The sequence below is a fragment of the Mercenaria mercenaria genome, chromosome 19 (assembly GCF_021730395.1).
Source record: "Mercenaria mercenaria strain notata chromosome 19, MADL_Memer_1, whole genome shotgun sequence".
NCBI classification, from domain to species: domain Eukaryota; kingdom Metazoa; phylum Mollusca; class Bivalvia; order Venerida; family Veneridae; genus Mercenaria; species Mercenaria mercenaria.
Window position 1 is genome coordinate 8,404,125 of NC_069379.1, and position 26,232 is coordinate 8,430,356.

Consider the following 26,232-nt stretch of genomic DNA (forward strand, 5'->3'; position numbering starts at 1 on the left):
TTATTATTATTTTTTTTTATTTGGCATTGAAATCCCAATAAGGGTAACAGTGTGATTTTTAATTTCATATGATTGTTTAAAGCATTTATTTGCCTTATCAGTTTCAAACTTGTCATTTTAAAGATAAATAAGATAAAACTGCTTTTTGACAAATGTTTTTTAGTTCCAGACTATGTTCTGATGTTCCAGACGATGTTCCAGACTATGTTCTGATGTATTATAATTGTAACAAAATAATAATAAATATACAATTTTATTTAATAGAAAGTTTTCAGATGTGTTACATTGTCATACGTTACAGACTAATTTAGATTTCCGTACGTGTTACGATGTTCGAGATTATGTCTCTGATGTTTTCCCGTCTATGTTCTGATGTTTTCCAGACTATTTTCTGATATTGTCCAGAATATGTTCTGAAGTTCATGAATATTTGCTTATGTTACAGACTATTTTGCTTTCCAGATTTTTGTTCTGATGTTCTAGTTTCAGACTTCGTTCTGTTGCTACAGATTACGTTCTGATATTCCAGACTTTGTTCTAATGTTCCAGTCTATTTTCTGATGTTCCAGACTATGTTCTAACGTATGATATAAAATGAAATAGTACTATTAAGATTCGCAGTGTTTTTAATGTTATTATGTGTGACATACTAGATCTATGTTCTGAAGTTCATGAATGTTTGCTGATGTTACAGACTACTTTGTTTTTTCAGTCTTATGTTCTGATATTCCAGACTTATGTTATGTTGTTCCAGACCTTGTTCTGAGGTTCCATTCTATGTTATGATGTTCCAGACTTTGTTCTGACTGATGTTCCAGACTTTGTTCTGAGGTTCCAGACTGATGTTCTGATGTTTCAGACTATATTCTGAGGTTTCAAACTATGTTTTGGGATTCCAGACTATGTTCTAAGGTCCCAGACTATGTTCTGAGGTTCCAGACTATGTTCTGAGGTTCAAGACTTTTTTCTGAGGTTCCAGACTTTCTTCTGACATATGATATATACATGAAATAGTATTATTAAGTTTCACAGTGTTTTGATATTATTATGTTTGTCTTACAGATATTTTCCAGACTATGTTCTGCAGTTCATAAATATTTTTTTTTTTTATGTTAAAGACTACTTTGCCGTTATTTTTTCAGACTTATGTTCTGATGTTCTAGACTTTGTTCGGATGTTCCAGACTATGTTCTGAGGTTTCAGACTATGTTCTGAGGTTCCGGACTATGATTCGAGGTTTCTGACTATGTTCCGAGGTTCCAGACTATGTTCTGAGGTTCCAGACTATGTTCTGAGGTTCCGGACTATGATCCGAGGTTCCGGACTATGTTCCGAGGTTCCAGACTTTGTTCTGAGGTTCCAGACTATGTTTTGAGGTTCAAGACTTTGTTCTGAGGTTCCAGGCTTTGTTCTTACGTATGATATATACATGAAATAATATTACTAAGTTTCACGGCGTTTTGATGTTATTCTGTTTGTCTTACAGATGTTTTCCAGACTATATTCTGCAGTTCATTAATATTTCCTTATGTTAAAGACTACTTTGTTGTTATTTTTTCAGACTTATGTTATGATGTTCTAGACATTGTTCTGATGTTCCAGTCTGATGTTCTGATGTTCCAGACTATGTTCTGAGGTTTCAGACAATGTTCTGAGGTTCCGGACTATGATCCGAGGTTTCGGACTATGTTCCGAGGTTCCAGACTATGTTCTGAGGTTCCAGGCTATGTTCTGAGGTTCCGGACTATGATCTGAGGGTCCGGACTATGTTCCGAGGTTCCGGACTTTCTTCTGAGGATCCAGACTATGTTCTGAGATTCCAGACTATGTTCTGAGGTTTCAGACTATGTTCCGAGGTTCCGGACTATGTTCCGAGGTTCCAGACTGTGTTCTGGGGTTCCAGACTTTGTTCTGAGGCTCCAGACTATGTTCTGAGGTTCCAGACTATGTTCTGGCGTACGTCATTTTTCTCAGTGTTCTAATATTATTATGTTCTTCTTACAGATGGAACGCCAAAAACGCTCTGCTACCACGAGACAGATACTCATTTATAGCACCAGACGGTACACCAGCATGTTGTGCCTAAAACAAACAACGAGGTATCGTCGACAGTTTACGAAAATACGTCAATTTCAGACTATTCAAACCGTGAGGAGGAACAAGACAATTTAGTTCATGTCGTAAATTCACATGTAAATCACTTGCTGGAAATATGCTTGGTAGCCATACATACTTCGTCGAACCGGTTTCCACCCCAAGGACGCTGTCAGTTTCGCAGTCCCTAAATGATAAAACAAATTCAGAACAACAAGTTCATCGACTTTGCATTACTGTTGCCAAACATGGCCTTTCCTCTTGCAGAAAAACAAAACAATATGCACACCCTTTCCCTAATAATTCTTTTTAAGGAAACATCTTCCGTAGACACACCTAGTTCCTTAACAATATCTGCTGGTCATACAACAGGCGATGTTTATTCCGAGAGCCGCTATGCCCTCGGCCCCGTTTCTGGGTTCTACAGAGGATCATATCACTCTGGCCGTTGTGCCTTCACTGGCGAAGACTAAGCCTTTTCCACACATTCAACAATTTGTTAACACCACAACCACATTAACATCAATCGTAATCAAAAAACAGGGCATAGTTGGCAAACCTACGATTTCCATACGGGTAAATGTTTTGTCAAGATACATTAAGGGGATCATGAGGTCACGACTACTTATACTAGGTTTCACCATAGGTTTACATCTTGGTTACACTGGTCCTCATCGCCCTTCTTCATGCTCAAAACCTCTAATCTTATTCTGAATACCCGAATATTTTCTCAACGAAAACTACAAACAGATTTATAAATGTACTAATTTCATAAAATGTCCTTTTTCGGAAGACCTTTCCTACCCTTCACGATAGTACTTTCACCGTTCTAAACACAGGTATCTGTGCCCATTACGGGCTTACAGATATATTTAAACACAATCTCAACTTGCAAGGGTCCTTTATTACGATTTCGCTGAGGCCATCCAGTTCCTCAACTTTCATCCGACGCATTCTCAAACTCTGTGTAGAAGCCTATCGGCTTGACCCATTACGTCCACAACACACTCATTCCGTGTTAGAGGGACAACTTTGGCCCATGGCATGCACTTCTCCAATACACAAATTCCACGATCCGGCCGTTGGTCGTCACAGGCTCACCAACAAATACAAACGTCAAAACATCACAAACGATCCTGTAAAACAGCTTTATAGGCATGTGTGATTTTCAGAGATCACATTCTGTCTTGACGGGTATATTCAGCAACCATTTCCAGTGGTATTTAAAGGCTTACCACCAATTTGGTTTCTTTCTTCATTGTCTGTCTCAGGTAGCAAAGCGTTACATATATTAAAAGTGTTCGTTTTTAGTTTATAATGGCTGTCACAGTGAAAGAATTAAGCACGGCTAGATCTATATGATAATATAAATATGTCGAATGAACAGTCTCGCTATGTACCGCGGGAGTTATACATGCACTGCTCGATTGTCTGAGGCGACGAGCTTATTTTTCTTGAATTTTCATTTGCTCGACTGACTGAAACAGCGAGCAAGGATTTTTCTTATTGCTTGCCTGACTGAGGCAGCAAGCTTAATGTTTTAGTTTGTTTTTGTTGTTGTTTGTATATATTACTCGACTGACTGAGGTGGTGAACTGAGAACATATTCAAAGATCAATTTTAAACAACAAGTTTAGATGTTATACTGTTTGCAAAGTGTCAAAGTGACTTTTTAGCTCGACTGACTGAGGCGGCGAGCTTTATCGTCCTTTTCCCATTGCTCGACGAACTCGAGCTTATGAAACATAAGGTGTGCATCGATTTATAAACAAAGACAGTCAGTACTGCTCGATTGTCTGAGGCGACGAGCTTACTTCTTCAATTTTTATTTGCTCGACTGACTGAAGCAGCGAGCCAGAACTTTTTTCTCATTACTTAACTGGCTTAGGCAGCAAGCTTAATGTTTAAGTCTGTTTTGTTGTTGTTTTTAAAATTACTCGTCTGTCTGAGGTGGCGAGCTTAGAACATATTCAAAGTGTCAATTTTAACAACAAGTTTAGATATTACATTGTTTGCAAAGTGTCCTTTTAGCTCGACTGATCGAGGCGGCGAGCTTTATCGTCTTTCCCCATTGCTCGACGAGCTCGATCTATGAAACACAAGGTGTGCATCGATTATAAACACAAACAGTCAGTACTGCTCGATTGTCTGAGGCGACGAGCTTACTTTCTTCAGTTTTATTTGCTCGACTGACTGAAGCAGCGAGTCAGATATTTTCTTATTACTTGACTGACTTAGGCAGCAAGCTGAATGTTTTAGATTTTTGTGTTGTTTATTTGTGTTGCTTTAAAGCATATTCAAAGTGTCAACTTTAAGCAGCAACTTTCAATGTTATATTGTTTGTAAAGTGTCTTTTAGCTCGACTGGCTGAGGCTGCGAAACTCTATAGTCATTTATCATTGCTTGACGAGCTCGAGCTTAAGAAAACATTTATAAGCAGAGACATCAGTAGCAACGGTTTTCCTTTATACTGAACTTGTTTTTTGTTAAACTTGGTTGTCTAGTGTAGTCATTTGAACGAAATGGTTCTACCTTTTTGTTTCTATACGATTCTTGCCATTGTTTTGTACAAAATTTATAGACACACCATAGTCAATTACTAATGTGTTTTATATTTTTCTGACCATCCTATGATATTTTTTTTTCGAACTGAAATATCTGTCTTAGGCGGCAATCATTTGCAATTCACCTTATAATCTTCTTAGACCTGTTTACACACCCACATCATACCTGTTACATGGATATTTACCATGACACTCAAGCATCTGTCCCTGTGTCTCTGGGCGGCATCCAGGTCACTTGTTCCCTGGTCTTTCGTGGCAGTATTTTTCGCCCAGATATGTGAAAATATATATTTGTTAAGGTATTGTTCGGCAAAATAAATATTGCCCTTTTTCAGTCAACACTTAGTTCACTCTTTATTTTCCCATACATAGTCCTCAGGGTCAGTGCTTCGTTGTGAACAGATGCACAAAAATGAATTTTATAGGTAGATAAAATGATTTATGTCATTGTTGTACATTTGGGGCGAATTGGTCCCATTCTGAATTATGTTAAATTATGTACTACGGTAAAAGCCAATCTGGAATTCCTTTTATCACGTGATACCGTTGAACCAATCGGGAAACGGCATCTTCCTTCTTCGTCAGCATTCAAAAGTGAATAGCACGCTTCTTTCTTTAATTTTATTTTGGCTAATTTCTGGTTTTATCTTACCACCACCTCCATTCCACCTCCTCTTTCAAGTGACAATTTTCTAATTTTGAAAGATTTCTCTTAATATGCAAATTCATCTACATTTTTTGATATGCTTTCGGCGGTTTTATCCGCCCTAATATGTGAATATATATATTATTTATGGCATTGGGCTGTAACTTCATTCAGATATGGGAACATATCTATTTGTTAAAGGCGGTATTTTTCGCCCAGATATGTGAAAATATAAATTTGTTAAGGTATTTTTCGGCAGTATTTTTCGCCTAGATATGTGAACACATATATTTGTTAATGTATTGTTCGGCAAAGGCGGTATTTTTCGCCCAGATATGTGAAAATATATATTTGTTAAGGTATTGTTCGGCAAAATAAATATTGCCCTTTTTTCAGTCAACACTTAGTTCACCCTTATATTTTCCCATACATAGTCCTCAGGGTCAGTGCTTCGTTGTGAACAGATGCACATAAATTTAGCTAGCGTGAAATCACAATGGCGAAGTACGTGATCGCATCCGCGAAGCGCAAAATTGTGAATTTTCCGTAATTTCACGCTTCGCCATTGTAGTCTTGCGCTTCGCACACATAATTTTGCGTTGTGTGCTTCTCCATCATGTGCATGGGATAAGCAAAGCGTTGGGTTACGATGGCGAAACACGAAACCATAACGGTAAAGCACGAGATGACAAGCACAAAATCTCTAAACTTTCTTAATTTCACATTTTGCCATCGTGATCTCACGCTTCGCCGCAGTTATTACGATCTTCACGTTTCACAAGCATGTGCAGGTGATACGCGAATGGCGAAGCACGAAATTTCGCCGTCGTGGCCTCGCCCTTCTCATATCTATATCTATAGAGAAAGCAGAGCGTGAAATCACGATGGCTAATGGTGAAATCAGGAAAAGTGCTTAATTTCGCACTTCGCCATCATCATCTCGCGCTTCTCCCTCGTTATTTTGCGTTTCACGCCTCTCGCGATAAGTAAAGCGTGGATTTACGGTGGCAGAGCTTGGGTTATGGCAAAAATTCTTATAACAACTATCGTAAATATACTTAACAATATATTGACATTCCCCAGTCATAATAATATTTTGCAAGTGTGTTGCCATGAACCATCTGTTTTGAATATATACTTGCACACATGTACATGAACCACAGTTTACATTGTGCAACATTACATGACTATCTAGTTAAACAATAAATTTTATATATTAAAAGAAATGGGAAAGAATAAGTTATTCGTGCAATAGATAAATTCTTATGTACCAAACATTTTTAATGCGGTCATAATGTCCCTATGTATTTTCGAACGTAGTGTTTTGTTATTCTGGAAATAAATACTTTACACTTGTTATGTTTAGCTTATTTGCATAAAATGAACATATCCCATAATCAGCGTCTCAGAAAACAACCAGTGAATAGCAGCTTAAAAATGGAGTGAATTGCTTGGTACTAGTATTCCAAAGACCAGATAGTCGGAAAAGTCAAGTAGTCAAAATGCTTTGTAGTCAGACGATCCGCAGTTCCGATGGTCCATCAATCCAACAATTTGAAAATAGCCCGAAATTTAGGAATGACTAACACTAACAAGGAACATTAACCCTAAACTGACCAAACAATGTATTGATGTAAACAAACTTTAGATGTTTAGGTCAAAAATGCGAAAATGCATTCAAAAATTTCTGTTATAAATACTCCCACGTGATGGGTTTGCCACTGACAGTTACAAGGCGGTGCCCGACTGTGTTCCTTTATTTCTTCGTTTTGTTTTTGTATGTTTGCTTTTCTTGTGAATATGTGTGTTGGTCGTGTGCGCATGCATGTGCTGTGAGCAGCAATATGGGGTGGCTGCGTGCAAATTCGGGGTGGCTGCGTTTTTGGAACGTGCGTTGTTTTCTTTTCTTTTTCTTTTTGTTCTTTAACTTTGACATCTGAAGTTTGCAATGACGTTAGAAATATGGGTCAAAATGTAAACGTTATATCTGAATTGTACTACAAAATAGTAATTTAAAATATATTGTAGTTTCAAGTTCTGGACATGTTTATTGTCCATTTATTTATATATTCCATTACATTGAAACATATTAAAGATCCCGATTTCCTAATATTTCTTTCAGTCTACCCTTATTGTCAAAAGTGTTTCTTTTTATAAGCGGTCTTCAATATAGATATTTTAAATGTTAAATGTACACTGTTACCTAGTCCCAATCAGTGACTCTAGTTACCTCCCCTGACGGTCCGTCCACAGAGTCGCAAGCAACGACTATTTAAAATCGACGTAATCGAGGTACTTCAGTCCTTCAGACATGACTGCAATCATAATGATGATTAAATCGCGAAAAGAAAAGTATTTGGAATGACAAATTTACTTTTGTGCTTGTCTTGTGAAATACACGATATGTCATTTCATAAGCACTTCGTAGTTCCAGAAGAAAGTCACACACTGACCTACATTATCGATATTTTCGCCATTGATGACGTCACAGCTTTCACTATTGACACATTTCATTCATAGTCAGGTACAGGACCGAATGAGCACAACGTCTCAGGCTAATTCTAAATGTTTTAGCGCAATATTATTTGTACATTTACTACGAGTTTAATGAGAATGTATGTTATTAGCCTGGCTCCCTGGCTGCATGGTTATCTTTTATATAAATACAGTAAACATTTTATTAGAAAATTTTAAGCCTCTAAAATAGCACAATTTTATCTGATGGCTAAACCATACATGTTTGGAGTCACGGGCAATAAAAATGTCAATATAGAAACAACCTTCTGGAGTTCTTCCGTCTAAATGAAGAAAATTGATATTTGTAAATAAGAACAAACATAGGAACGGGAGCCAGTCTTGTATGTTATTTGATTTAGATAAATTTAACCAGTTAACCATTTAATCAGTCAGTCACTGGTCACACTGATTCACACTTAACTTGTTGATATCTGTCAAAACTATGTGTACCCAAGATAAAGGAACAGTTGCTTATAATTTAAATATTTTTAATTTGTCTGTACACAAAAAGATGGATCTACACATCATGTGTAACAAATAGCATAATATTTCGTTCCAAAATAGAAACCTTTCTAATCCGAAAACCCCTCTGATTCGAACTTTTTTCCTGGTCCGAGCATTTTCGGATTAGACAGGTTCCACTGTATTATATCATTACGTTGAAGCTGTATGTGCCCTGGATAGATACAGACCTTACCATAACATTCAACACATACAACTGATATTTTGCGTAGGTCGAAACTAAACGTATCTATTATGATATGAAACAACTGGTACTTATCTTGGAAGGTAGAGGTTTTAGGTTCTTAGGATAAATACAAGCTGTACCATAACACTCCACACAAATAACTAGTAATACTTCAGGTCGGTCGGATTTATATACTATGATACAGATATTTATTTACGTAGGAAGAAACTATATGTACAGAGGATAAATACAAGTTCTACCATATCATTCCAAACACAAACGTCTGGAAATTATATACGCAGGCAGAAGTTGTATGTACCTTGGGACTTATACAGGACTTCCGATTACATTTCACACAAACAGCTGGTATTTATTTAGGAAGGTAAAAGCTATTTGTACGCATGTTCAAATCAAGCGTTACAAGAACAGTCCACATAAACAGCAGATATTCATCTAGGTAGGTAAACACTATGTGTACCTATGCTCAGCATGAACATTTACCAAAAGTCCACACAAGCAACAAGAATTTATCTAGGCAGGTGGAGGGTGTATGTACCTATGCTCAACATGATCCTTATCAAAACAGTCCACACGAACAACTGGTATTGGTCAAGGTATGTAGCAGTAGCTTGACTAGATACCACATCGTTTAGAACTGATACACCTTTACTGTACACTACCTTAACCTCAAACTGAAGCTCTAATGACTGTACAACGCCGTCATCATTCCGTACAAACGTTGAATTTATCATTGTTGTAGCATTATTATCATCTAAAAATGCTGTCATAAATTCCCAAGGGGAGGTAATTTCCATCAAAAATCTGTCCTTGTCTTGTGTGGAATGGAGAATACCTCCAAGTTTGTTCATTTGAAACGATAATGACGAAGCATCTCCAACTTTTGCAGAAACATTTATGCCAGGAAGGTAATGGCTACCGTAATACCCGACGTATTCCGAGGGATTCTGTAACTTTCCCAACGATTCTGGTGCTGTAGAGTTTGTGGTCTTATGTCGCCAAAGCTGTGGAAACTCACATGTTGTTGTTTCATTGAGCCATTGTTCTTTCCCAAGTAGTTTATCACTAATGTAATACAAAACTGTACGTACAGCATAACCCGGCAACTTATTCAAAGCGGGACCATTGACACTTGCATAAACTCCTGAAAATAGACAAAGTGTTTCTAGTTTTAAGTTATCATTTCTATTCACATATTTTATCAACTATTACAATATCAGTTTATAAGTGTCCTGTGTGGCTGTAAAAAGTCTCCCCGTGAGCGGTGTTTCACATTATTTCATAACCTCTCATGAACAGACTCAGTCAAACCGAGTCTGCTATTGGGTTGTTTGGTTGCGTTTTATGCTTCCAAAGGATCTTTTTATGAGAGTATTACAATGTTTTTCTTATATCCAATCCTGCTTTCGAGTTGATAATATGCATCTCGAGTGTTCCATGCTAAAATTTCACTGATGAAACAATTACTGTAAATATGATATAAAAAGTCATTTTAACATAAACTGTTTTGAAAATAATTTAAAATACATATGGGTTGCATTTGTAAAACCGTACATACCTGCATTAATGTCTGGGAACATCCAAACGTGCGTTATATACGAAAAAAGTCCTCCACTGTGCCATATTCTACGGTATCCTTTAAGACAAAAATGTACAGAGTTCACTAAGGATTGTTTCCCCTGGTTACCGTGAATTTCTTTGTTCAATGTTTGCATTTGCAAACTGTTAAGCTTGTTCAATACCTTAAACCGCCTGAGCTATGTCTTTTTAAGATGATAGATTTGAGAATATGGTTGTATTAAGCCCAAACTAACCTGTTAAATTGTTATCGGATGGAATATTTATTAATACAGTGCCCCTGTATGTGGATTCAACCTGATAACCAAGTTGTCGTATTGTAGGTGTCGAACCAACGACAGCCTGAAACCAGACTTCACGTTTAACCGACTCAAGAAATACTAGATTATAATGTTCTATGGTCCCTTGATAATGTATAGATGGAATATACCTATATGGTCAATCGAAAAAAATGTACAGGAAAATGTTTTGCTTAAAATTGTGTTACTTTAATTAATACTATTATAATTGCTAAAACTTCGCAAGAATAAATCTCTCCGGCTTCGCCATCGTGAAATTATTCCGTGGACGTATGACCTCTTCCTCGTGTTTTAATAACATTAAAACACAATTATTTCTTTACTTATATCCTAATGACTCTCACCCCGGTACGCTGAAGTAAACCATGCATGCCCGTATCCTACAGGTGTGTCTGAGACTGGAAATTCTGGGTGTGTTAGAAAGTAACTATCTAGGAAGGCTTTGTCTACAGTTGGTGTAGTTGCTGGAAATAACAAGAAACAGCAATCATAAGATCTACAGTTTTCACGAATGAAATCTGGTAAAAATAGAATAACAAATAACTAAAAAAAAAAGAACACGGGCGCTAGACCTAAAAAATTCGCCATTTTACATGTATGTATATCAGGATAACCGAGGTCATAAATGGGAAAATAGATAACGCTTTAAAATATTAAACAAGAAAGCCAAAACTGTACAAAAAGTGCATTTTGAAAAAGAAGTTTGGTAGGAAATGGACGGCCGAAGGATATGTTTAACAATGGAAAACTAATCTGATTTGATTTCATTGATTTCAGTTGACAACAATACAAATTCAAGAATAAAATTCAGCTCAATATTACTTAAACCATCTTACATGACCCTTAATGTAAAGTGAATATGTAAGCGTTGGGATAAGTGAGCATTCTGTGTTATGAATTATTGCACTAAAGTAAATACTACGTTCAAACAATCCCAACATGAGATGGACTGAAAGACACACTTGGAGAGTTTTGAGAGGAAATGATCATTTGTGCATACTGTAACATTATTAATACTCATGGGGGACTAATTTTCCTGGATTTCGTGGTTTCGTAATGATCAAGTATAAAAATCAAACAATTTATTTTGAAAAGTGGAAATCCATGAATCCATATCCCGCAACCTACTATATCCTTATAGGACAAAATCACAAAATTTTATGCCGTCAAAATCTAATGATTCTACAGCAGTACAAAGACATTAGTAATGAACGATTCTTACTTGTAAATGCATCTGACAGTAATCCCGGGTCAAGGAGAGATTCTCCATCTTCTGTAAAGCCTGCCTTTAGATTAAATCTAATGTATTTAGCCATGTCCTCCCCCGTTGACAGTATAGCTCCAGCTGGTTCACATGGATGAAGGCTTATGGTAAAAGAATTCATATACATATAGGGTTACATTTGCGACGGTTTATATTTTCGCTAATATTCGCGACGGTTTATATTTTCGCTAATATTCGCGATGGAATATATTTTTGCTAATATTCGCGATGATTATATTTTCGATAATATATTCGCGATGGTTTATATTTTCGCTTATATTCGCGATGATTTGTATTTTCGCTAACGTTCACGATGGTTATATTTTTGCTAATATTCACGATGATTTTTATTTTCGCTAATATTCCGAATGTTTTATATTTTCGTTAAATTTGTCAATATTGAAGAGATCCATTGTCCACGTTTCACTAAACTTTTTTAATTTTACATAATCATTTAAATCGTAGAAAATCCTCCTCAATAATGTCTAATTAAAAGGAGTATATAAATGAATTATGTATTTAGAGCTAAACTCATCATTAAATGTCAAGCAGAAAGAGTCGATTATTAAACACTTTCAGCTTTTAATGGCAGTATACATTATTACTGTATTTAGATATATCGTTTTAAACAGTATTCCAAATCTAATGTATATCACGCTTACAATTTTATATTTGCATATACTATATGAAGTAATAGTTAATATTTTTATATTTTCAAAGATAAAATTTAGGTCAAGTATATCTTTTTCCTTTATCATGTCTCAAAACATAAATACTCATGTTGTTCGCGAATTCTTAATACCGCGAATGAGTTTGCTTTCGTGAAACTTTGAAATAAAGCCTTCGCAAAATTTACCCTACCTACTGTATATGCATGCATTGTCACTAATATTATATCGTTATAGATCTATCACTAATAATTGTTTTCACTTGTTCACCAACGCGTTATGTTACATATTAGAAATAACATTCATTGGTCAAAATGAATTCACTTGTGATGGTCGTATTTAACTTCAATAAATCATACGGGGCCTTCTTTGCCAGAGGTTAAGGTCAATGACTTTATAACGCATGCGCCTAAACGATGTAATATCGGGCCATGCTTTTGGCGATGATTTCTAAATATGAGGAATCCATTTAGCCGTTTTCCGGACTGTCAGTGGTTCTACCCAAGCGCATGTCCGTGATGAAATAATGCAGGAATTGGCGGGTTTGAGTCTTCCACTATCAAAACAAAGAGAGTCGCTTTGTGATTTAAATAATTGTGTCGGTGTGACGTAAACCCAGCAACATACAAAAAGAGTTATACATACCTATATATGTCCAGTGTTGCATTCTTAAATATATTGTCTTTAAATATATACGGTTTAGCAACGCCATTTTCTAACACATTTTTTGGTTTTTTAAGTATTCGGGTGGAAGTCATTCCGAGCGGGCGCAGTACTTTGGAAGTAACGAGGTTTTCCCAGGTGTCTCCACCGAGTTTTTCCGCGACATGTCCTAGCATCATAAACATGAAATTGTTGTAAAGAAAACCATCCCGGAACGGAAGCAGTTGTGGCATGTTCTTCATTTTGCTGTTAAACAGATGTATTTCAAAATCTAGTCGCATGAGCAATAATAAATTGCTTACTATACAATTTCAATTAAAATTAAGTAAAATTACTGCTATAGCATGTGTATTTAGGAAATTCACCAAAGGAAAACATAGACGGACATTTGAAATTTCAATGTCTAAATGTTTGAAGAACGTTCATTGCGACAGAAATGTAAAATGTTTTAATTACTTTAATTAACAAAGCGGTATCTTTAAAGAATTCTAAAACTGATCTGGACAACCGGTCATCGGTATTACGAATTTATCTAGGTATGTACCCAGAAAGTCAATTGTGTAATTTAAATGAGACTCTTGTTTATCAAGTAGTGATTACAACAGAATTTAAAAAAAAAAGACAAAATAAAAAGGAAACCTGAAAATAAGCGAAACTTTCTAATCCCATGGAGAAATTTGTACCTCATTTTCTGTGTGAGCAGTTGCCAATGCACCGGCAAGCTGAGAACCAGAAGCTATTGCAATATATAAACCCATAGAACTCTTTCTAAATGAAAGTTCTTTCAGTAATGTTGAACATTGGCATAATAAACAGGATTCTGACTAGCTTTTAAAGAAAAGTAATCTTGTATTCACACTTCGTCTATAAAATACTCACATGCTTAATTTTTCCCTTGTGATATCGGCTGGATAACCAGAGAAAATACCTATATCAAGCCGAGCTAGACCAGTCCGATGTGAGAGCATGTCACGAAGTGTCATCTCTTTGCTTCGGTATTCGTCTATAAACTCGTAATTAGGTCCGAGAATATCGTGCACCTTTGCATTCCAGTCTAGCCTTTGTTATAAATGTAGAGTATAGCATGTTTCAAATATGGTAGTTTAAACACCAATAAACTCGTTGTTTTATGTTATATTGACTCCATGAGCACACTGTTTTCAGGTAGTTTATAGTTTATACCCTGATGAACTATGCATTTTCCACGTTTAAAATACAAAGGAGTTCCAAAGGAATATGTTATCTATTATGTCAAATAGATTTTTTAAAGATATATTTTAATCTTACCTGAATACATACGGCAATTACAACTAAAACGCAGAATAGTGGCAAACATTCATTCAAAACGCTGATGGAAGAAAAGGAATGAAAAACAATTGAATTATCTCCCCTTTTGATAATAGTAAACCAAATATTTTAGGTAGCAGTAAGGGTTCAAACGACTCTGTTATATCGGCTTACCCCTTTTGTGTCAACAGAATTCCTAAAAGTACCATTGTAAATGACTTTGTAACCGATCCTATATTAAACAGTGTTGTATTGTCTACCATTCGTCCTTGTGATAAATCTGCTTTGCCGTAACCCCTTGTCCAAGTTTCTGAATCTAAAACAGAAACTATTTTATAGATAACTGAGTTGAACATGTTTATATATATTTATATTTTGTCCGACCGTCTCTGCTATTTTAAAGCTGATCGCCCACAACTACGATGACTTTTTACCATATTTATAAAGATTTTATTTTTTTCAAAAACAAACTAGTCGCTATCAGAGTATTCGCATCCTATGATTTTTGAAAGAAATTAATAATTGTTTTAGAATGTGTAGGTAAGTCCCTTTCACGGATTCAATAACTAGGAATGTTAATAAATCATTTGAAATACACTAGACTTTCATTTTCAAACAATTAGAGATAAGTTTTGCTGATGTAACGGATTTGCTAAATTAAATGTTGTGTTATTATCCAAAAATTTATTCAAACACTCAGGCAATGAAAGATAACGTAATACCAGTAAATATGGGCGTTCAAGTTTTGCTATATGATTATATATGCGCGTAATAAATTTTCAAAAGAAATAAGACTGGATAAGGAGTGATAACGACGTGTTGTTACGCCATAAAATACTAAAAACTTTAGATATTTATTGGTTATTGTCGGGGACTTTTAAAATGCAAACATACTAAAACTCAACATGCTCATATATAAGTAGAAAGTGGAGTGGGGTTTATACTACTTATATTCCGGTATATTTATTCCCATATATTTTAATGATAACCAAATCATGACGCGCATCTTTCAAGAACATTCAGTACAATCTACCGACAGGTACATAATATGCAAATAATGGAGAATTTATTCTGTGATCGGGAAAAAAATGTGTGTTTAACGGCAGAAGGATGATTGAAATAAATTGCGTCGATATCAGTCTTAACGTTACGTTTAACTTTCTGATTGAAGCGTATACGTTTAAGGTTAAAATTAAACAAAAATAATGAACATGCTATTTAAGTTTGTCTTTTGGCAGTTTCTGTGATATGCAGGCTCCATAACCTCTGATTCCCTTTGTTTAGTTCTGCCCATTGTTTCCTCGTTTAGGGCGAACCCATTTTTATAACTGCGGACCATACGCCGCTTTTCACGGCTTACACCTGGAGTACCATTGACGGTTCTATGTGCACCGCGATACGGCATGGCACATCTGCGGATGTCTCTGAATTGATTTTTGTATTTGTAGCATGTGCACATGTAGGGTTCTGCTCAACACGGGGCTAGAGGGCGTGGGCGGTAGCATGCATTTCTACTACCGTCCATGAATAGGCTCAATCAAACCGAGCCTGCAACATTTTAGTTTGTGTCCTGTTGAGCGACCTGTGGAATCTACGATAAACAACCGTTGACGAACGGACTGCGATTTGGAAACATTATGACGTTAATTATGATGTCAAATTGTTACGTGACCAACGGTTCGGAATAAATCGGCCCTAACGAAGACCAGCATAATTCTAATCAAATATTTCAGTGAGCACGTCATAATGAAAACAATTATAAAAGCCATTGTTGAGGTCTATCTTTCAATTTACCAACTTAAGGTTCATCGTTCAGCTGCTGAAATACTGAACCATCTGCCTGACGCCATGACTCATCTTAACACTTAACCATGATAAACCATTCTAAGGCCTTGATTATTTGAATTAAAAGCATTTAGCATTGATCTTTCATTTTTAAAGAGGTTGTTCGTAAATTATAGATATATACCTTTAACAACAGACACTGTCAAACCAGGAATATGGCGACATTCCATCGTCTTTTCTATAAACCTTTCCAGATCCTGTTCAAAGGCATGATTGAAAATTTCTGTCTGGGCGCATCGAATCAAGCAAAAACAGAAAACTGCTGTTACACTCTGCATATTAATCCTGAAAATTCTTGTTCATGAATGCAAATATATCCCGCCTTCAAAAATATTCCTTTTGGTCACTATAGGAATTGACAAAATTTAAGAAACACTTAATCTTAATAAATATACATTCTGTTACATCCAGTATGTATATTATATGTTTATTTCAGTGGTTAAAAATACTGGGAAAATGAGACTTTAAAATGTTAAAGTCTAATAAATGTATGTCATCTATTTAAAATCAAGCTTATTTATTGTACAGTATATCAACTTCAAACAAATGCAATTCATTCGTGAGATTTATCAGTCCTGTCGTTAAAGTACAGTGACAACGGGGTTATTTAAATGACTGTTGACATAAACAGATAACAAACAAACTTGTTTCTACGTTTTTGTTGTAGGAAATTATATCTTTCATATAATTTGCAACTGTGTCCCTCTAATCACAGTTTAATATAGGGTGCTTGATTTGTCAACAATTTTCGTGCAATTTCGCAACCAAGTTTGTTATTTCGACATTCTTCGGCTATACGATAGTATACAATAGTTTCTGTAACAAACGAAGAACCCCGAAATCAAAGTCGGTGAAAACGTAATCTAACGGAAATTACCGAACTGACATTACGGGTCCGCCATGTTAAACACTAGTTTTTAAACCATGTAAATGTTAACCCATTAGGTACTTAATTCATTTGATTTCATTTATAACATAAAATACACTTATAAAATGGCCTGACGGTCAATACTACTACATGTAATAAAAACTATTGCCCTAAATCCGAAGTATTTTATTAAATGACATCAGGAATGCATCTTCTTATTTTGCTTTAGCCCTGAAAATTTAACGTTGAAAAGAAGAAGATTAACTACACAATTTATAGCCCGGGTCAGAGGTCAAACTTCTATTTCAGTTTGTTAACTATTAAGACAGGAGAGTAGACGAATTATGAGCAAAACCGTGAATTTCTACAAGCTCGGCAAGGACTGACAACTGAAACACCATGAGACACTGTATGAGGTTGTATCTGCGTTAAAATATCATGGCATGTGGAGCCGTAAAAAGTGTCTTTGTGCTTGGACTCAGTATTGCTATATTTTCTTACATTTAAAGGGTATCTTTATGCTTGGACTCAGAACTGCAAAATTTTCTTCCATTTTCAAAAGTGTCTGTGCTTGAGCTCAGTATGGCTATATTTTTTCTATTAAAATGTTTTTAAATTGTGCTTGGACTCAATATTGCGATATTTTCTTCTATTTAAATAAATGGTCTCATTGTACTTGGACATGGTATTGCTATCTTTTCTTCCATTGCAAATGTGTCTTAGTGCTTGGGCTCAGTGTTTCTATATTTTTTTCTTGCATTCAATGTTGTTTTTTTTCATGTTTATTCATTACCAGAGTTCTTTTTACTTTGATAAGCTTGTACTAGACGGTGTAAAAAATTCGTATCTTCTGAAAAACAAAATCAACATTCGTCGTATACTCTAACAGGATCTTGACCCGATTTCACGTAAAATCTTAGGTAACTGCTTAGTTAAGTTTGTTATTTCAAATGCTTGTTTTCGCCCTTTGTGCATCTTCAATGTTGACGTTTTCATCTATATCAGAACCGTATATAACTATTTTATAGATCAACAATTAAGTATTTTACAGAACACGAAGTATAGAAATAAGGAATATAATTAAGCTCAAATAGAAACACGATTTTTGCATGACTGAAATAAGTACAGCAGACAAATACTATTAAATATAGTATTATTTATCTATTGTTGTTATAGAAAAAAGTCAACATTAAATAACAATAACTTATTATAAACAAAAGCACGATTTTCAAATAACAGACTTAAATAACTAATTAAGATTTTCGTAAAATTGGGGCCTGATGTTTTGATACACGTGAGTTGATACGTCCTGTGAGAGTACGAACTTGGTGACTGGAAGTTTGTCCGGATTCGACTTAAACATTCCATAAATGTTCTCCACTGAACGCTTAAAGTCCATTACTTGCCTGATATTTAAAGTTCCTATTATTGGTATCCTTAAAATATACTTGTAAGTCCGAGTCCATTTCGATTGTAAAATTACTCTTTACCACACTGTGCCGATTATTGTGTGACGTTCTTAACATTCGCATACTGAATAATACTGCACTGCTTCATGCATGTATACACAGTTTTAAGCCACCAGTTAAAACGTCCATTTCTAACATAGTACAGGCATCTACTTTATAAGCAGTCATTTATTATATTACAATGTAATATTTTGTTCTAAACTTAAAACTATTTTAAGCGTCAATTTGACTCAGTAATTCCGAACCATTTTAACAACTTGCTTCTGTTAAGATGTGCTTTCGCTAAAATAACGTCATGTTAACGTGTAATGATGTCAATGTTATTGATGCGACTAAGAAAAAGCGCTACTTTATTTTATCTACTGTTTTAAATTAAGAGCATAATTAGAATCGAAATTATGTATTGCAAAATCGTGTTTTACCTAAATTAATACACTCGAAATCGGTTATACATCGCCAGAATAATTCACTCAGACTACCTCTAATACCTAACGTTAGAACACGGTTTTACTATACATCATTTGAGCCGCGCCATGAGAAAACCAGCGTAGTGGTTTTGCGACCAGCATCCAGCCTGTGCATCCGCGCAAGACATCTCTTGATTATTCAATATAATACACTACACAATTAAATACAGGACTGTCACTGCCCAACATTCAAGTGGTTCATGAAAACAAGCCATTTAAATGCTTTTCTCCTTTAAACCCTAATGACCACAAAATCATAGCTTTTGCGTTTTACGGCACAACCATGGGACGAAAGCTCTGCGCTGGGAAAATCACTACCAGGCGAGTGAAGACAAGTGAACCTCGGGTAATGATAATAATAATATGTAATAAAATAATAATGATACTTATTTTGTTGCTTTTTCATTTAATTTCAGTATAATTCCGGAGAGTTTCCGCTGGTACATAGCTCTTAAGAAACTTGAGAAAGCAAAAGACATAATCACATCAATTGCCAAGTACAAACGCAATTATAATTTTAACACAGCTATTTGCCACTTGAGACGGTCCGCATCTCCAACCAAGTTGCGATATTCGTAACTAAATTTGTTTCAAACACGGACACTGGTTAAAGTAACATTTTTGTCAATGCTTAATTGGTAAGTTGTCGATCCCGCTTTCACATTATTCTTTAACTTTGATTGACCTAATGACAAATATTAAAGGCATTCAGACCAAATGTTGCATTGAACAAATATCTAATACCATACAGCAGCCTTAAAAACATTAGCTCCCATGAAAGTTGCAAATGTCTTCTTTTGAAATTGTGTTTAAGATGTTCAGAAATACATATTCCATCAACAACATGATTTTTAATTTTAAAAGAAATATATGTTTTAAAATTAAATGTGAGAGAGGGCACTGCATATCTGTAACAACATGTTTCGCCAAAACACGTTAACATCAATAGGTCAGGCAATGAGCGTTTTGCTGTGAATGGAAGTGACGGAAAAACGAAGACAACTGACGTGTTTAACAAAACATCACTTACGGATAGGTTTACACTTTTACATACTGCTGTATTTTAGTGTCCCAATATAATTGTAACAATTGCTTGTTACTTAAAATATTCAAGGAAATAGAAAAAAAACAGCTACTATTAACAAAGTTTGTTATGGAAAGTAACAATTCAATTACCTAAAAATATTTACTTGCTGTAAAGTCCAATCAAATATATAAAATATGCAAGAATTGTCCAAAATCCTGTCCTGGTCAAATTTAAACCGAATCAAAATAAATTTCAAACTTCAAACTGATATGAGTATATCCAAAAATATGAATCCTTTCTTCAAAGATAACTTTTCAAATCTACAATGTTAGTGTAAATACTTCAATTGTTTAATGTCCAAACTGGTAATATTTTGTTATAAAGAATTACAGGAAAGTTTTTAAATAAGATTTTATTGTCGGTGCTGCAAAGTGCTCAGACAGCTTCGTATTTAAAGCATCATGGAAGGTTCCAACACTGTCATGTATAACCAAGAATAAAAAAGAAAATTTTGTACAAACAAAGAATAATCCAGAAAAAAAGGTAACACCCTGTTCATGAGGATAACAAACCCCGTTAGATATTTCTAAATACACTAAAATAAAAGTCATTGTCTGGGAGATAACTTCACAGCGAAAACTATTAAATGTAAAATTGTTATTTCTACAGAAAAAGGCAATATCAAATAAATTACTCATCATATTTCATAATATTACACGGAATTTAGAAAATGCATTGAAATCAATAATTAACTAAAACATAATGAATATTTTAACCTTTGACAGGATTACCTAAGCTGTAAACCACCAAAATTCCGAATAAATAAACATTTTTTTCAGAACCTAAAAAAGCTTTTGTATTGTTTAATGAATGTTAAAAAGGCCATTTTGAACATTTAATTCTTGTCGCTGTGCTATTTCTCTTAGAAAGGTGATGCAATTTATTTCGATATATAACGAGGGGCATATTAATATGTTTCCACAGCTGTATTGTTTATTACGGCATTGTATTTGTTATTACGATATATAAATAATGATCTGAACAAAAAAGCAACTACATGTAGTACAATTGGACAAGGACAGGAGTTACAGCAGCGTTAGCGAACAACTCGTTCGGTGTGAAGTACAATTTACAGAATACAAATGGACTGAAACAGGAGTTACAACAGCACTAGGAACAACTCTTTCCGTGTGAGTACAATTTACAGAATACAATTGGACTGAAACAAGAGTTAACAACGTTAGCGAACAACTCGTTCCGTGTAAAGTACAATTTACAGAATACAGTTGAACTGGGACAGGAGTTACAGCAGCATTAGCGAACAACTCGTTCCGTGTGAAGTACAATTTACAAAGTACATTTGGACTGGGACAGGAGTTACAGCAGCATTAGCGAACAACTCGTTCCGTGTAAAGTACAATTTACAGAATACAATTGGACTGGGACAAGAGTTACAGCAGCGTTAGCGAACAACTCGTCCCGTGTGAAGTACAATTTACAGAATACAACTGGGCTGGGATAGGAGTTACAGCAACGTTAGCAAACAGTTGCTTTCATGTGAAGTTACATTAACAGAAAACTATTGAACTGGGACAGGGGTAACTAAAACGTTAGTAAACAGCTGGTTCCGCGTGAATGGAAATCAACAGAATACAATTGGACTGGAGTAACAGCAGTGTTAACAAACAGCTGGTTTCGTGTGAAGTTCAATTTAAAGAATACAAACTAGAACAGGGGTTATAATAGCGTTAGCGGACAATGTAACGAAAGTGATAATGAAAATCTGGCAAACATACACAATTAAATTGGCTAATCTCTTTCGTTGCAAAAAGAAGTCTATGTCATCGCTTACTTCATATTCTGGTTAACAATTTAGATACAGTTTTGCAATTTATTTCGTCATCTAGAGCGCTCTATCCTACTATCTGATTACATATTTTGTAATAATCCTGAACATGCGAAATCTTACATCCATACGCCATCTATGCTAACGGTTTAAAAAGGCAAACTTCTATAATAGACCTATAACACAAAATCAAAAATTGAAAAGAAATTGCCGACTTTCAAGCCTAAAAGAAGTTTTGAATGGGATATATTATATAATACTGCAGACATAATTTTCACGCATAATGGTTATTTTCAGACGTCATAGAATATCTGATATATCTTATAATTGTACTTAAATGTATACAATTATCAATTATTCCATGGTCACATCATTGAAGAAAATAAAATCAAATGGAAATCAAATAATTACACCCAATTATTGCACGGGTATGACACCTGTACGATATTACAGTTTGTGATATCCAGTTCACAGTGAGATAAATATCTTATTTCTTTATTATTGGTGATTACATAATTTTCATGGCATAATAGGTAACTAATTTAAATGTATTATATTTCAGAAGCCCTTAAACACGATTCTTAAAAATGATCAGATCAAGATTTCAGTGTAATACTTGGTTTTAGATGTCGTTGAGATATATCAACAATCACGCTATAATTTTAATACTTGTTTTATGAATCAGTATGTTAGTACAATGTCTGCCCAATGCTAATGTTCAACCCTTGTATATAACTTCTTAAAAGGGCTATTTTTGGTTCGCTATAGCCTAATATATGTTATTTCAATGTATATTTTAACACTGAGACATGGAAAGATGTTCCTTAAAACCGATCATTTCTATAACCATGTTTGCTATAACCATTATGTTTTACAATGTTGGGACATTTTAAATTGTTCCTTATAACCAAACATTTACCAAGAATTTATTAAAACTGTGTTCGTTCTATTTGAAGTTGACTGTACACATTCATTTTGCTAGCGTGAAATCACAATGGCGAAGTACGAGATCGCAATGGCGCAGCGCAAAATTGTGAATTTTCCGTAATTTCGCGCTTAGCCATTGCAGTCTTGCGCTTCGCAAACATGATTTTGCATTTTGTGCTTCTCCATCATGCACAGGTGATAAGCGCAGCGTTGGATTACGATGGCGAAACACGAAATCATGACGGAAATGCACGAGATCACAAGCACAAAATCTCAAAATTTTCTTAATTTCGCACTTCGCCATAGTGATCTCATGCTTCGCAGCCGTTATTACGCTCTTTATGCTTCACAAACATGTGCAGGTGATACGCGAATGGCAAAGCACGAAATTGCTAAAGATTGCGATCTCTCATTTTGCCGTCGTGACCTCGCGATTTTCATATCCATAGAGAAAGCAGAGCGTGAAATCACGATGGCTAAGGGTGAAATCTCGAAAATTGCTTAATTTCGCACTTTCGTCATCATCTCGCGCTTCCCTTTCGTCATTTCGCGTGATACGTTAAGCGCGGAATCACGATGGCAGAGCTTGGGTTATGGCAAAATTCCTTGTAACAACTATTGTAAATATACTTAATAAAATATAGACATATCCCTTGAATGATATATCAAGTCATAATAATATTTTGAAAGTGTGTTACCACCAACCATCTGTTTGGAATAAACACTTGCACACATGTATACTCAAACGCAAAAGAAAGTGTGCACGTTTTAAATCTGAATTTTCTCACTTTTAAAAGAGGTATCCGTCCACTATTTGCAACATATTTTGCTCAAAGTATGTACTATTGACCTTCCTTCAATTTTACGATAAAAACTGGGTGGAGTCAAGATAGTGGACTTTTGCACGATTTGCACATGCTGCCCATAGGAAATGTACGTGTCTACAAAAACGTGTTTTGTCAGTTTTCTTATATCTTTGGTGATAGGAAAAACACATTAGATTTCAAATGTATGCTGTAATAAAATGCCACGACTTGGTCAATCTGGCTAAAGTAATTGATCTGCTAATGGAAGATCTGAGAACTTCGTCTTCTGTATATTTTGGATTTCCAATCTTGCTATTTCTATTTTCGCATGTACCAATCAGACAATTTGTTCGAATGTAAAATAGTAAGAAAAATTAGCAGTCAGTCCAAGGTTCGAACCCGGGACGCCTCGCTAACAGAGCAAGTACCCTACCGACTGAGCTAACCGGCTATCTGACCTCTTACGACATAAGAATTGTAGATATCAAAAACCAAGGCTTTTTTAAGCTTGCAGAATGTTGCAAGTTAGCTTTTGATTGGCTAGAGGAAGGGCCGTCAGAACGAGGCTATCAATAGCTCATGTTCAGATCCTAAGCGTAGCGTAATAGTATATATACTTTAGTCAGATTGCGACTTAGTGAAACTCGGCGAATTGAAGTATTAACAATGCTTCAACGGGGTGAAAACGTTATCTACGTCAGCAGAATGCTTGGGTGCCAAAGTAATGTCATAATGCTTTTGCACCAGCAATTCCAGCAAACTGGTCGAGTTGTTGTACGCCATAGATCTAGCAGACCTCGGATGACAACCGCTACTCAAGAATGGAATAAAATTCCTCGTGACGTCATTCTGCTGTTACGTAAGGCCTAAGCGTTGCCATATCAATGCTTGAATAAATAGCAGAGGTGGTCACACACGATATTTAAACAAAATAAAGTTTGAGGAACAAGCAGTTTTATTTTTTCATCTGAAAAGACAGAAATTTACAACTTCTGTTTTTGACCCCTGACGGCTTTGAATAGCCAAGATTCCCCAGAATTGTCAAAATGTTGAAAATAATCTAAACACATCAAATTGGCCATAAACTGCACTAAATTTCGGTACCAAATATAACATACTTTTAGACTATTTTGATTATTTAAATCTACTTCGGACAACATAATCTACTTCAGTTGACGAAAACCAGAGTGCAGACTTTCTTTTGCGTTTGAGTATACATGAACCACAGTTTACATGTGCAATATTACACGACATTCTTGTAAAACAATACATTTTATATAAAAGAAATGAGAAAGATATATTTAATTCGTGCAATATTTATGCTTCAAATATATGCTAAAATGCACTATTTGCCGTTCTCACATTAAATAAAAAAATAATCAAGGTGAGGATACGTTAAGCCCCACATTACCTCTGCGTACTATAAAAAATATCCCAGCTACGCGCCTGACTGTCATATTTTCAATTATGAACATAAAATACATAAATTTGTACTGTATGAAACACCCATGAACATTTGGTAAACATTGTGATGATTACAGGTTAGCAATGTTTGCCTAACCCCATCATTTTTATTAACATGGATTCGTCAGGATATACCAAAGATGTCATTTTACCACACAGTTTCTGAACATCTTTGAAGTAACTACAAGTTTACTTATTTTCCTAGTTTACTACATTGTTGTTTATATATGTATATTTGTCAAAAAGAAAACGGTTGCCTGAAGGCGTTATCACTTTTCCGTATACCGTTTGTATGTATTATACTTTTATCTATACTGTTTGTATGTATAGTATTTGTATGTAACAGAATCCGCTAGCCCAATTAAAATGATTTCAAGGAAGTATTTCTTGGGTGATCCTCTACACCGTCTGTTATTTTTTTTTCTAAACATCTTGATTCATCTGAAAGCATGACCGACAGGGGTTGAGGTATTACTACTAAATTACATCTATGTGATAGCATTAAAACTTTAACATATACATATTTCTTAATTTGCCTTAAGGATAACATGGTGTAATAGACCTCAATTTCACCAAAAGCTTACATACAACTTGATAATGTAAGGTTTAAAAATGTCAAACGATAGAAATAATCATGGCATCCGATCTATTGTAGCCAGTTGAATGGAATACCCACATGTACTTGTTTCGTACCAATTCGTCAAAAAGAGTTGCAAGGGGAAAAGGGCGTTTTTTGTATGCCTAGAGATTTCTATTTTAACTTAGATGCTTTTACTAAGACGGTCTCCGTTTAAACTGGAATAGTGATAATGTAGTAAAAATCATTAGGCAGCAAATGTGGAATATAGAGAACTCTTATATCGTCCGAAAAGCTGATCCGGGTAACCTTTATTTCTATTTCGGCTTAAGGATAACATGGTGTAATAGGCCTCAATTTCACCAAAAGCTTACATACAACTTGATAATGTAAGGTTTAAAAATGTCAAACGATAGAAATAAGGTGCATATTGACAAGTTATACAGTGACAGAAGTTCTCAAAAATTTCCTTTAGATTACCTCCCCTGATAATTTTAGTTTTTCAACAGTTATCTCCCCTGAAAACTAGAAAAAAAGATTTGCACGAATTTTAGATTTCCTTTTGATATTTGTATGAGAATCATATAATGGAGCTTTCTACCGCAAAATTTTCTCAAAACTCGAGTTCAGATTCTCATAATCACAGAAAT

At 35.1% G+C, this 26,232-nt stretch overlaps 1 protein-coding gene across 1 annotated transcript; it reads right to left on the reverse strand.

Annotated features, from left to right (window-relative positions):
• Positions 1-8,292: 8,292 nt before the first annotated feature.
• Positions 8,293-16,675, reverse strand: LOC123542314 (uncharacterized). Its single transcript, XM_053530950.1, has 8 exons — positions 16,256-16,675; positions 14,461-14,602; positions 13,879-14,058; positions 12,982-13,245; positions 11,627-11,769; positions 10,749-10,868; positions 10,086-10,163; positions 8,293-9,671 (listed from the first exon to the last, which is right to left on the reverse strand). Exons 1-8 carry the CDS (start codon positions 16,407-16,409, stop codon positions 9,037-9,039), a joined length of 1,716 nt encoding a protein of 571 aa, XP_053386925.1. The 5' UTR covers positions 16,410-16,675; the 3' UTR covers positions 8,293-9,036.
• Between the last annotated feature and the right edge of the window lie 9,557 nt (positions 16,676-26,232).